At 32.3% G+C, this 13,902-nt stretch overlaps 1 protein-coding gene across 19 annotated transcripts in view; it reads right to left on the reverse strand.

The window, feature by feature from the left end:
• Window positions 1-13,902, reverse strand: part of LOC132713852 (collagen alpha-1(XIII) chain-like) — a 46,840-nt gene that overhangs the window by 5,959 nt on the left and 26,979 nt on the right. For 5 of the 19 annotated variants that reach the window (XM_060696543.1, XM_060696547.1, XM_060696533.1 and 2 more), the window contains exons 4-22: window positions 13,278-13,313; window positions 12,849-12,884; window positions 11,294-11,320; window positions 10,145-10,180; window positions 9,547-9,615; window positions 9,062-9,160; window positions 7,808-7,921; window positions 7,540-7,566; window positions 7,186-7,212; window positions 5,110-5,226; window positions 4,728-4,811; window positions 4,320-4,382; window positions 3,400-3,489; window positions 2,483-2,533; window positions 1,935-1,967; window positions 1,493-1,528; window positions 660-695; window positions 455-499; window positions 3-56 (exon numbers count right to left, since the gene is read on the reverse strand). In XM_060696543.1, coding sequence (XP_060552526.1) covers window positions 3-56; window positions 455-499; window positions 660-695; window positions 1,493-1,528; window positions 1,935-1,967; window positions 2,483-2,533; window positions 3,400-3,489; window positions 4,320-4,382; window positions 4,728-4,811; window positions 5,110-5,226; window positions 7,186-7,212; window positions 7,540-7,566; window positions 7,808-7,921; window positions 9,062-9,160; window positions 9,547-9,615; window positions 10,145-10,180; window positions 11,294-11,320; window positions 12,849-12,884; window positions 13,278-13,313 — 1,080 coding nt within the window. Of the gene's footprint in view, window positions 1-2; window positions 57-454; window positions 500-659; window positions 696-1,492; window positions 1,529-1,934; window positions 1,968-2,482; window positions 2,534-3,399; window positions 3,490-4,319; window positions 4,383-4,727; window positions 4,812-5,109; window positions 5,227-5,695; window positions 6,074-7,185; window positions 7,213-7,539; window positions 7,567-7,807; window positions 7,922-8,249; window positions 8,322-9,061; window positions 9,161-9,546; window positions 9,616-10,144; window positions 10,181-11,293; window positions 11,321-12,848; window positions 12,885-13,277; window positions 13,314-13,902 lie in introns of all 19 variants that reach the window. The other 14 variants (XM_060696544.1, XM_060696540.1, XM_060696534.1 and 11 more) reach the window with 13 other exon arrangements.

A 13,902-nucleotide genomic window follows, 5' to 3' on the forward strand; every position in this document is an offset into this window, starting at 1 on the left:
ACCGGGACTCCGGGTTCTCCCGCTGGTCCTTGCTCCCCCATGATACCTGACGTTCCCTAAATGAGTGGACAAATAATTGCACATATAATCACACGGGACAAAAGTAACTTAAATTGCAGCTGCAAATCACAATTACAGACGCAAAACATATGCGACTAAAATCCATATCTGTTAATCTATTCTGTAAAGAAAACACTTTTCAAAGTTCTGAATTATGTCATCCGTAATTGTGAACAGGGTGCTTAACATTGTGGTGCAACATACTATATAAAGTCACACTCGTGTTTACTTACAAATTCATTTCTTATGTTCTAATTCTTCAAACGTATTCATGCTTCTCTAAAAAGGGCTAAGTCTAAATGCACACCAAATGCACACAGGAATGCATTTACCATAGGACACTAACAATATGACATTTTCAGATGTAAAATCATCAATAAATTGACAAACATACCGGTAACCCCATTGGTCCAAAATCACCTTCATCGCCTTTTATACCCTGTAAAATAATACAACCAAATTCAATAACAAGTATACGTTTATTGAAAATATATATTTTTTCACGACATAGTAACGAAACACATAAAAAAAATTTCATTTGACTTATAACATGCGTTGTTATTTTTCATATCTTAAAAATGGAGGAGAATTCTACTTACCGGTTCTCCTTTTGGTCCAACAATTCCCCGATCACCCTGCAAATATTTTTAAAAACGTATTTATTGTCATATCTATATGGGTATGATAAATATTGATAAACAGACAATTTTAATAAAATATAATGTAATGTAATTGAAAAGTACTTAATTATCTCTCTTGATGAATATATAATTTAATTGTTCTGTAACCACGTTGATATGATGTTAACATGTAATCTTTTATTAAGAAGTGTGTTGTGTTGCAGGCAATATAACATACAACTCTGTTCAACAAGGGGAAATAATATAGGGAAACTATAATTATTTTATATTGTTAGTTACTACATAGTTGTCGTTTAGATTAGGTTTGGAAACACGCAGAACATGTACATAACATTAAAATGAAACAATTGCTGTCATTTTTTGTTTATGGTTAGTTTCGAGCAACATCGAAGGCGCAGATGAAAATGGAAAACTAAAATAATTTTAGTTAAACAAAACTACCAATCAGATAATTTTTGTATAGTTGGAGTCTTACAGAACATTTCAGCAGATGCTTCAAAATATTTCAACTGTTTCATTAACTTTTAAAAAATATATTTTAGTTGGTACTCGTAGATGTATACGTAAACAAACACCAATGCTACCGCTCATGAACATGCTCAATCCAATCGCACCAGTAACAGTTTTGATCCCGACGTACTTGCTTGCCGGCCATTAGGGGTCCCTTTTCATAATTTTCATGCAATGTACGCGTGTCTGATATACGTTGTATGTTGAAACACATATGGGTGACTCACTTTTGACATATGTTAGTAATTCATGCCAATTTAATAGCAAACAGTCATTAATACCTTAATTCCTGGTGGACCTTGAAGTCCCATGGTACCCTGAAGCAGTTCAAACCATACTTAGTTTTATCTCACAATCCATAATAGCTTTTACGATGAGTAAGAAATATTAATCACCCTGTACATAACCATAAAAAGTGAACTTAAATTCTGGCCTCTATAACGTTTTGTCAAATAAAACATATTTCAGACTTGATTGCTGTTTTATCTAGAAGAATTCATTAAAAAAATATGTTGACTTAATTTGACTTCACATTAAATAATTAGTCACAGTTGGATTTGTCACTTTTTAGACCAATGAAGGTAAGTATTGTTGAAGAGTGTTAATTAATCCATTATTTAAAAAAACGTGTTGTCTAACAGACCATTGCATCATTTTTTAATTGTTCAACATCCTCCTTAATAACCAAATGTAAATGTAAAGTGTGAGAAAATTGTTTCCTACCTGCGGTCCTGGTGGCCCAGGTGGTCCTGGAAGCTGAAATAATCAATGTTGAAAATTATATAAAAAAATTAACATATCACATTGATGAATGAAACGTAAAGTTTTTATTGGCTTATATTAATATGTATACTATATTAACCCTATCAATATACACTGCAACGTACGCAAATTTTATGCGGCTCAAAAAGACAAATGTGACTTCCACAGTGACACATTTTATAAGTCTGGTAAATAATATCACATGAAGAACATTTCAGACAAAACTTAACTTGTAACTATTATATTTTATTTACAGATAATGTTTCTTCTTCGATAATATCTATCACGTTACCATCGCAAACTCTTTTACATGGAACACATTTGTCTTATTCGTTAGGGCCTATCCATTTCTTGACAACAAACACAACACATACAACACTATAAATAATTTTTTGGAACACTGCGGTCACAAAACATTTAAGAATTACTAGTACATTTGTAAATGAAAATGGTGATGAAATATTTACCAGGTATATATTGAATGGAAAATGAGGTTAATATTTACGTACTGTACTCACCCCATCTCCACTTCCACCTCCTTCAATAACTAATGTCTCACCCTGTCAATAACAAAACAAAACCTTTCAATAATTATTCTCTCGAAAGTTTACTTTATTATTTCCGTATCCAAGCTTCGGAATTTAACGAGCTCAATGGAATCCAACCTGTATGTCATGCAGTTAACGATTGTGTCGATATGGTACTAGTTAGCATTCATTTAATGGAAAACCGGGACATCCTGACACTTGCTATCTGTGTTAAGACTTTAGCCATGCCATGCTTTCATGTCTTCGGTATTTCATTTCTATTTATAATACTTATTTTAATGTATACTTTGTTCTACTCAACATCTTGTAAAGGATGGTGAAATTCTAGGTGGTGTTAATAATTGTGACATATATGTTATGTTGTATGTTTTAAAATGGAACTATAATCCGACATTTTCAATTTCTTTGATCTTAAAAACGGTGTGTCAAGACGATCTTAGAAAAAGACTAAAAACAAGGTAGCATAATGCAACATACCTCTCTTTATTGGACATCCAACATCATATATCATGCATATTGGTTACGTGCATGCAAGTAAGAAAAAATGCAAAAAATGATGAAATAGCTGAAAATATATTAAGCAAATGTTTTTCTTTCTTATCTGACTAACGAAGTGTAAATAAAAACAAGTACGAGTATATACAAGCAAATTGAACAGAATATGATAAATATAAAACCCTTCTTTTAATTTAAAAAACAGGAAATAAAGCCGTAAGTATGATAGCATTCCTGTAGTTATAGAATTTATCCATAACACTTTAAAGAAGACTAAGACACAAACAATTGATATTATTATGAATGACAATGAACTTAAAACAGTACTAAATAAACGAAAGCAATGTATCCATATCTAGATAAAATATAAGTGTTTTACATACCGGAGGTCCTGGAAGTCCTGGGGGTCCGATAAGTCCCTCTGGTCCTATTGGTCCAACCGGACCTGGCTCTCCTTTACCTCCAGTCTTACCCTTTAAAATAAACAAGTTTTGTAAGCATCGTGTGAATATTTACATGATGACATACATTGCATTACATCACAAATGTTTAAAGTAATTTATTCCTACACTGTATTAAGTAAATTTTATGTAAACAATTCTGTGATTCCGAAATGCCATTTTCCCATATATATTTCCTGAGATTTTCTTACTTGACATTTTACACACAATCTGTAATGAAGACTATGTATACAGGGTAGATTTATTGATAAAGCTGTGGGAAAATGCGCTGCGCCTTAATTAGCACAACAAACAAAAAGAACAAATTAAAGTCATCATGCAATTCTACTCTAACGAAATTGTAAGACATTTTATAATCATGCCAACTACTAGTAAAATGATGCAAATGAATCAAACAACGATAAATTTTGCAAAGTTAATTCGTATAAAGCGCAAAATGATATAAAATTTAATGAAAACTAAAACATATACCACTAAAATTTGGAAATGTCGTATGGAAACTTGATGGTTTTTATAATGACTAGTCAAACTCTGAATTATTCTTTCGAGGAAATTTCATTTATAAAATTATCAAATGAAACAAACTGTAGTACAGGTTCTGATCAGATATACAATGTTGCAGTCTTTGCTGATCTGTTATTGATGTAATGATTTCTCAATATTGACCCTAGAGCTTTAAAAGTGTATCAGTTTGACAGAGTATATGAGTAGAACTAACAAACAAGAACAGAAAATTCAGTAAAAAATGTGATGCATGCCTAGAACAGGAGCATCAGAAACATAATGGAAAGAAACAAAAAGATCAAAGAGAGAATGTTATTTTCTGACAACAACCAACTCACTTGGGGTCCTTGGGGACCTGGACTTCCAGTGTTACCTGACGAGCCAACTTCTCCCCGCGGACCCTAGAAACGACAGACAAACATAACCATGATACCATAAAACAATAAGCGTTTTTCCCTCTCATAGCAGTCTACGACGACTGAGTAATGTATTAGTTAGCATCATGCTTTTATTCGAATAAACTGTTTTAGTATGCTAACTGTTTTTATTTTTTATTTAAAGTAACTGAGCTACAAAAATACTTCATTTAAACAGACAGGAACACATGCACATGAATTCGACATCTGACATGCACATATACTACACGAAGCACTCATATGTGTTTGGTTTGTATAATGCACACATGTTTTAAATGCAAAAATGAGAACGATTGTTTTAAACTAGATACTAGTATAATGAGTTTGTACCTCAGGTCCGGGCGGGCCGCTGTCCCCTTTTGGACCTTTAGGACCTGGATCACCCATGAGACCTTTAACTTTTTTACATTTGCCCTGTGAGAAAAGGAAAGGCAGTTGTTACCACAAGCAGTTTTGCTTAACTCAAACATAAATAAAAAAAACATCATCCTATATGTTGACATCTTGAACAATTACAACATAAATTTCAGTCAAAACAAAGTGTATAATTTAATTAACTTTCAATTATTTTCATTTTCCTTCGTATGTTATATACGTGTTTATTAGTTTAAAAGCAAATCATATTGTTTTAATATTTCTTAGTCTTATAAATATTCAATAAATGAACTTAGAATGTTAAATTCCTATTTCATTTATTTCAGTTAGTGTTTACCTTCTTACCGCGTTTTCCCCGAATGCCTCTGCGCCCTTTAGTTCCTGTCATTCCTTTAGGCCCTACTAGACCTGGTGGACCTTGTGAACCAGGTAAGCCTATCTCTCCTTCTGCTCCCTGTTTATAGTCAATATCTATCAACAATCAAGTATGTAATGTCCATGACGGTAATATGAAGTTAATAACGCACACTTGATATTCTTGGTAATCAAAAGAAAACGATTTCGTTTCAAAAATATTTCACGAAGAAAAGCAGTATCAAGAAATTAGATGTATGGTCTGCACAACCGAATATCAAATGCACATTAGTATTAAAAGGCTTAATCCCTAAAAGGATTGAAATATATACCAAACAATATACCATATTTTAAACTTGATATACGTGATAAGCATTATAATAATTATACATGTATATATTTATATAAATATTTTGGCATAAACAGCTAATTACAAATAATAATATCTAAGCAAGCAATAACATGGAGAGAAAAATCAAATGACTGCAGCTATAAATATCCACCACCATTTATCATGCTTCCATGCATATATAACGAATCCGTTTATATACATCTACATATCTGTATACCCTTGGTCCAGGAATATATCTAATGCTCTCCCCAATGGTTGTTTCGCGGCGAACACGACTTATTATATGTTGATTACCATCTTCATCAGTGCAAATCTTTGTCTTTCTCCTCTCACGGCTTTCTTTGTTTTTCTTTTTACGATTTCTTCTCTTGCGTTTGACAACGGGTTGGCCAGGAACCGATTCTAAAGCATCTGGAGATATGTCTTCGGTCGTCTCAGGATTAACAAATACTTCTAGTCCGCCAGGACTTTCTGTTCCTTCGATTCCGTCTTCACTATCGTGTTCATCGTCGGTACCTTTCTTCCTTGCTTTGTGCTCGGTTCGTGGTATAACTTCTAATCGGCAACGTCTTCTCTTCTTCTCACCTGACCCATACTGACCCGACAAAAATAGAGTCAAATTTGTTTGGTTGATGTTCTTGCTACTCAGTTATTAAACAATAATTAACGAACTTATGCATAATATATTTGCTGCAGTCACTTGAAGAAAATGCTGCAGTCATCACCCCTTTGTGTTTGTTTAGGGAAATGTTCCACAGTTAATTATTTGTCTATCACAACTAAATCCTTTTATCCTTTTATGTAAACATGTGTGTATCAAATTGAGTTTGCCCAAACTACATTTCCAAGGGAGTCTGTGACTGCAACAAACATTCATAGTATAAATAAAAATATGAAGAAAAGAAAACGATAAAGGTGTTTTGTTGTTTTCTGTTCTCACCCTCTTTCCTCTCGGACCTCTAGGCCCGGGAGGTCCCATTAAGAAACCAGCAGGATAGTTCTCATTTATATCTACAGGTCCTATTCCAGTAGTTCCTGGACCGACGGGAGATGATCCGCCTACTAGAGGTAATCCAGGTAAACCAGGATCACCCTAAATGAAAAACCATGCACATGTTATATTAGGAACAACACATGCATGCAGAAACGTTCATAAGTGCACGATTTTCCTCCCTTCCTTATCTATTAAAACACTATCTAAGAAACAGAACCGTGCATGAAGTATAGTAGTCTTAAAATAAATGTATTTTTGATTTCAACATAAAATATAAGACTACGTACATGTGTGCATTATTCGAAGTAATGTAAGGTTATTTGAAACATAATGTAACAGAAAACTGTATAGGATCTTACTCATAGCATGCAATGTGCATATAAACATGCGCGCCTTTCAGACCGAAAAATATTTATCACAAACTTTAAATATAGGCAGGTATTGATTGTCAAAGTATGCACACATACATTTGATAATTTTCACTGAAAAACTTCACCACTTCTTACTTGAGGATACAAGTTCCCGGTCAATCTCTACAGTGTTTCGACATAAATGGACATTTGTAAAGAAAATATGTGCATATAACATTTGTGATACAACCAATTAACATGCGCTGTTTTTCGTGTCCTTGCATATAACAATTTAGATCATTCAATACTTATTTAGCTTAGCTACTTTCAAGAACTTTATATCCGAAGAAAAATAAAACTTACAGGTTCTCCCGGCCTCCCATCACGCCCCTGAAAACATAAATCAGTGTACCTTTGAAAACTTTATCCCAGTTATTGCTTTTTATTGAATATCCCTATCTTGTGAAGGATATTTGAATGAATATAAACTTCAACTCAAACTGTCTTTGAAGATACATTATTCATTATACTAGCTAATTTCTGTTCGTATTTGTTTTCATCCTTTCATTTTAAACTATACATATTACTTATATAAATAAACGAAGACTGCCCGCAAATTCATTTATGTTGTAACTATGATAGTTTAATAAAACAAATAAAAGGAAAACATGATAATATATTCTAATGCACAACTAAAAAGAAAGTAAGATATGTTACCTTTGGTCCCGGCGGACCTGGAGGACCCTGCAAATAAATAAACCGTTGAAAACCAAAGACATAAGTTTAAAAATGATGCCGTATAGTAATCTTTACGTAATAATTTGGTCAAGAAAGTCTTTGTTGGACAAAATAACTTTTCTCAAGAAATACATTATGTTCACTAAATATAAAATGTAATAAAAGCAAAGTAATTTCGTTTTGTTTAGATTCCTTACGTAATAATATTTTGTTCTAAACCGCCAGAACAGATCAAATTATAACTTACTGGTGGACCAGGGGCTCCTGTTCTGTCAACACCGTCGAATCCTGGCAAACCTGGAGGTCCGGGGGGTCCGGATGGACCAATTGGTCCAACTTTACCAGGTTCTCCCGGCTCACCCTGAAGTTTATTTAAAATAAGTTAATAAAACTTTATACAAGTCAAATAACAGGACAGACAGGCAAAATATTATACTATAAACTGGTTAATATTTGCTCATTTGTGAAAGGTGTAAAGCTTAAATCAAATATTAATGTTGTGTTTTGCGCTGAATAAAACTGTTTATTATGTTCACAGTAGCTTTATAGTTGTGGTAAATTAATAGTTACATAAATTCAAATTTTCATTTACGTTCATTATCTTTATACTTTTAAAAAGTTATATAATTATATGTATTATTTAATTCATTTACGTTAACGACAATAAGTATAAACATAAAGAAAGATACTTTTAGTGTAAGAATATTCTCCTCCCATTGTGGTCCTATCCCTCCCGGTAGACCTGGAGGACCCCTCTCTCCCTAGCAACATGCAAATATACACGAACATGCGTCACAACATTTACTTACTTAAATCATTTGAGCCGCGTCATGACAAAACCATCATAGTGCGTTTGCGACCAGCATGGATCCAGACCAGTCTGCGCATCCGCACAGTCTGATCAGGATCCATGCTGTTCGCTTACAAACCCTATAACAAGTAGAGAAACTGATAGCGAACAGCATGGATCCTGATCAGACTGCGCGGATGCGCAGGCTGGTCTGGATCCATGCTGGTCGCAAACCCATTATGTTGGTTTTGTCATGACGCGGCTCATTTAATTAATCATGCTTTACAACAAGATTTTATTCAGAAACTTTCAACAAGTACAAGTTAAAGTCATATTAATTATGCTACAACTGGAACAAAATTCAATATAATACGTTCCTATGTACATATACGATGGATGCAATGATATATCAATGGAGAGGGTCATAAGTATAAGAAACAACAAAACGTTGAACAGATACAATGTTGGTCAATGTATATTTTCTTCACATGCCTCGACATCCACCAATTCTACCTTTCCCAACAACGAGGACGAGACAAAAACAAAACCCAAACAAGACAATGCAAACAGCATGCTGAAGGTGACATCAAATATTTAAGAGGTTTTATGAAAATATTTTCAAGTATAAACTTGCTTGAGATAAAAATTAAATTTGTGCAGTCTGAATGCATCTATTCATGCTTAGTTACATGCATCGACAACAGTTAAGACCTTTATAGTAATAACTTCCACAGCAGGTTTCTGAAGCTGAACAACGTCATATCCATCTCGGACGTCGTCAATTTTTCGCAGTGATCGCTTCTGACCCGACTGAAACAGCAGCTTCAGTCTTAGCACGGTATGCACGATATTTTCATTTTTATAAAACTTAATATGAATTTCTTATTAATATTAGGACTATGCAATTTAATCTCTTGCTAAATAATAATATTAAATTCAGTACCTTACATAATTGGTCGAAATTGCAACTGACTCAAACAAAGAGTATTCTTTGCGTATTGTTGCCTATTATTGAAAGCAGTACGATCGTAAATAAGAACAAAAACACACTTTTTAACTGTAGTACAAAATATTGCTGTTCATTTTGTCCGACAAAATAGGCTTTAAGTAAAACATTCAAAGAAATTTTTAAACGAACAATTCTGTTTCGTTTGCGTAAAGGGAAACTTAGACATGAAGACTAAAAGAAAGTATACCTTTTCACCTAAACCATCAAATCCTGGCAAACCGTTATCACCTTTATCGCCTTTGTCTCCCTTTTCGCCCTGGTAAAATACAATAATTATAGTCATAGAAATTTGTCCGGCATAGGTATGCAATGAAGTATATTTGAAAGTGTTAGATTTAACGATTTATTATATACCTGTTTATATTTTGGTACATCAACTGCAAGTATCACGTGCAAACAGGACGCTCAAATACGAAGAGGCAGAAAGAAAAATTTATATTATATAAGATTGTAATCCGGAATGACGTTGTTGAAGTGCCATTACGTCATGATTGAATATTCGTATAATTAAAATATTCGAGGAGGTATTTTGATAAAAGGGTCATTGAATGTTTAGTCTTTTACTTGTACTTGATTCTCATGCAGTTTTCTACAGCGCTTACGCGCCTCATGGAACCCGGACTATTAAAATAACAAATTCAAGACCAACGTCCTATTTTATCACATAATTCGCTTGTTTTCCGTATAATATAACCATTTATAAATTCAATATTTATCTTAATAAAAAATATATCTTTTTGATATATACTTATAAATGAAATGTGTTATTAAACATATATACTTACAATATCGCCTTTACTGCCTTTTAATCCTGGCAGTCCCTGGAATTGATAAAAATCTTAAAGGGATATTCAGGCAAAATAATGACAAAAATATAAATATGATCTTCTGTACTCAAATCACCCTAAAATGACATTTCTTAAAGTCCTAGCATGAATTTCTGTATAAATTCTATATATTTTGGGTTTGCAGCTTAAATATATCTATATATGTTGAACGATATTTAGACGCCAACAGAATCACCGAATAGTTTAAAAACAAGTCATGTGATTTGAACAAACCCTGGAAGTTACAATGACAAGTATTGTGGATATTGTATGATTGAAACAAGTCTAAGTAATTGATTTGACATGCTTTTTAACGTTTCCAGAGCAACAGTGACAACTATTGTGAATTCTTAGCGCTCTAATCTGACCCACGCGGGTCAAGTTAGGAAAACACCATTTTATTGTTTATATGGAGAAAAGGTTTGTTCCTTTGACTGTTTAATGTAGTCATTTTGATGAAATTTACAGAATAATGAATGAAAAATTCAAAACTAAGAAATTAAAATTTTGCCTGTGTCTCCCTTTAATGACATAAAGCGAAAATTTATCAAATAATATGTTTTGGAAACTATAATTAATAACTATACAAAACACATGCAGATTATTAAAACTAGAATTTAAAGTAACCATCGCCTTTTAAACTTAAATTTTTATAATTACATGTATATACGAATTCAGTCAAAGCACTGAAAGTGCTGATAGAGCGACACGAGTTTGGCCAATGCAAAATAATCTATTCGGCAATTTTTCAGTGAAATGAAGAGGACACAGTGACTGTGTCAATTGTTACATGAAAAGTGGCATATATGCTTCAACGCGCTTTGATTTCAATACGTACAAAGTGAGTAAAAGTTAATGTACATCTTTAAACAGTCTTAATCAAACAAAAAAGTTTTATACTTGAGAAAAAATAAACATACAAAAAACAGCAAAGTTGTAAAAAAAATTGAACTACTAAAACTGTACATAAAATATTGTAAACAATTAAATGACTGAAATAGCTATATAGTTTTTGAGGAGTGCATGATGGTTATACTTAGGTTTATTGCAGTAAAAATATCTCGTACATATGTTAAATAGATTGTTATAACCTCTCTCAAAACTTACCATTTGACCTTTTATGCCTATTGGGCCCTGAAAGAGAAAACGATATACAGTTATATACAGTTAATAAATGGAGATAACATGTGTACTTACCGAAAATTCATACACAAATAGCTTTGTTGAGTAACGTTATATAATCAAACAAATTATTAATTTCTCTAAAACAAAACAGAAGTCATTATCATACTTCATCCATGAAACGTATAGATTACAGAAAAACAAAACAACTACATACTTTATACAGGGAAAAGCAAACTTAATCGTTTAAATTAAGTTGGTTTTTTAAAATATTCATTTTACATGTAGTTACCTATTATTTCTATTAATTTCGGTTTAAAATAAATAAACGTTTTTTTTTTGTCTAACAAGATAACCTGAACAAATACAATTTTAGACAAAAAGCTCTTAAACACACGGTAAACACGGTTACTTAAAAATATAATTAACGAATTAATATGCAAATTGACATAATATTGATATTATATAATAGTAATAGTGAGATTCAATGTCTACTGGAAGGTCTTTAGAAAATTTAAATAACTGGTTACATCTTATGTTTTCATGCAATATACAAGTAATTCATTATCTTTCAAACTATGAAATATGTGTGCAAAGATGTTGAAATATCCTGAAATGTGAAGTAAAAGAAAGCAATTCAGTATTGTATGAAAATAAGTCATGTTACAATAGATTTGGCCCCTATACTGGCCAAAATAAGTTAAAGAATACAATGTGCGGGAAAGAAAATGTTAAGTTGTGAAAGGAAAAGTAGAAACAATGTTATTATACACACGGTCACAGGATATCGTAAAAGAAACAATTTTACGTAAGTTAACAAAATAAATTATGAATACAATTTCCAGACATTTTTCTATGCATCGCCACTGACAACCAGTGTATTGCATCTAATGAACTTATTATGTGGTAAAGTTAACTTTCAGATTAGGTTTCTTTTCAGATATCCTATTTGTGGCAAAAAGAACAGTGTGAGATTCAAACGTATAAGTGGTGAACACAAAACTTTAAATATATGCATTTTAACGTGCTACTGTTGATTGTTCTACCATAATGGGACAAGAATATATTCGTGTATCTTCATTACTTAATCAAGTGAACTCGTGGAATAATATAATTCTATTCAACTCGTTCAGTAAACAGTATTGAATCTACACTCATTCATTCAATATTCTCCATTCTCCATTTATGCTTCTTGGTTATATTAAAATTCATATTAAAAATAAAATTTATTTATTTTGATAAAAAATAAACCAAAACAAAACAAAAATTTGCTTTATATGGAAAATAAATAGGAATAAAATACATATATCATATTGTTAACTTTAGACGTTCAATGGTAAAATGCACCTAACAGAGATTCTCATATCCGACTATTTAATGGGTTTTCAGAAAGTTTTCACTTTTTATGAAATACAACGAACTAGGCAACATGTTAGAAGAGAAGACATATATTTGTTTTAGATGTAGACATGCTGTAGTTTAGAAGTCAAATGTTTGGGCATATAACTTTAACTTTGACAACATTGGGCATACGACTAACCGGAAATCCCGGATACCCACGTCCACCCTTCTCACCCTGCCAATAAAAGTAGTATACACACATGATTATCTGATTGCTGTAACAGTTACATTGACGTTAATATGAAAAAGCTATCATAGTGATCATTTTGTATCTGTTGTATAGAAAACATTTATAAAATGTAGGTCATATATATCATAGGCACTGTATCAGTCATACTGGCCACTCTATCTTCGATATTGTTTGAAAACTTGCAATGTCACATCCGCTTAATTTTCTGGCATTTTCTAACAAATGTCTAAAATAAGGTGTTCAAACTCCCAGAAAAGGATTGAATGCAAACATAAACATAAAGGCTCTATCATTCTATTTTATCTACTTTCTCGACACACAAATGGTACTAATAAATTCCTGAATCATTCGAGCAAGTTATAACATGCTCTAATATACCTTCCTCCCTCGATTACCCCTTGGACCGATTTTTCCCTGAAAATCATACGGCCAAATTAATATAAAAAATCTGTCAACTTGTCGTATGAAAACGAAGGTATCAAATGTCAAGAGAAATAGAAATGATGCCATACCCGAATGGCTGTTAATATAATGTTATGGTGTTAACAAAGGAGAATAGTTCATTAATAACCTAAATTTTTAAAAAAGCATTTGTTTATAAGCCTAAACGTCAAAACTTGTTTCCAATGGTCAGTATAGTCTTCTGGTCACATACATTAAACAGTAACGTCATTGTTTACTTTGGCTGTAGAAATTTCTGACAAACACCAATATTTTGTTTTTGTTTATATTTTCATTCCCAAAGAAAATCTGAAACTGATAAAACTAGAGATATTATAAAACTCATTTTGCTCGAGGTGTTTCATAGCAACTGCGCGCTCTCTAAGATATAAACATATATCTAAAATTTATTTATTTCTTCTTGCTAATAACGAATAAGATGTTTTATTAAGACCACATTGACAGAGAGCAATGAAACCCGCTGTGATATTAATTTATTCCATATCTTCGAACGTAATGTGGTTTAACATGAGCAAGAATGAGTTTTTCTCACATTTATCGA

This window comes from Ruditapes philippinarum, unplaced genomic scaffold (assembly GCF_026571515.1).
Source record: "Ruditapes philippinarum isolate M1 unplaced genomic scaffold, ASM2657151v2 ctg587_1_1_1_1, whole genome shotgun sequence".
Taxonomy (NCBI): Eukaryota; Metazoa; Mollusca; class Bivalvia; order Venerida; family Veneridae; genus Ruditapes; species Ruditapes philippinarum.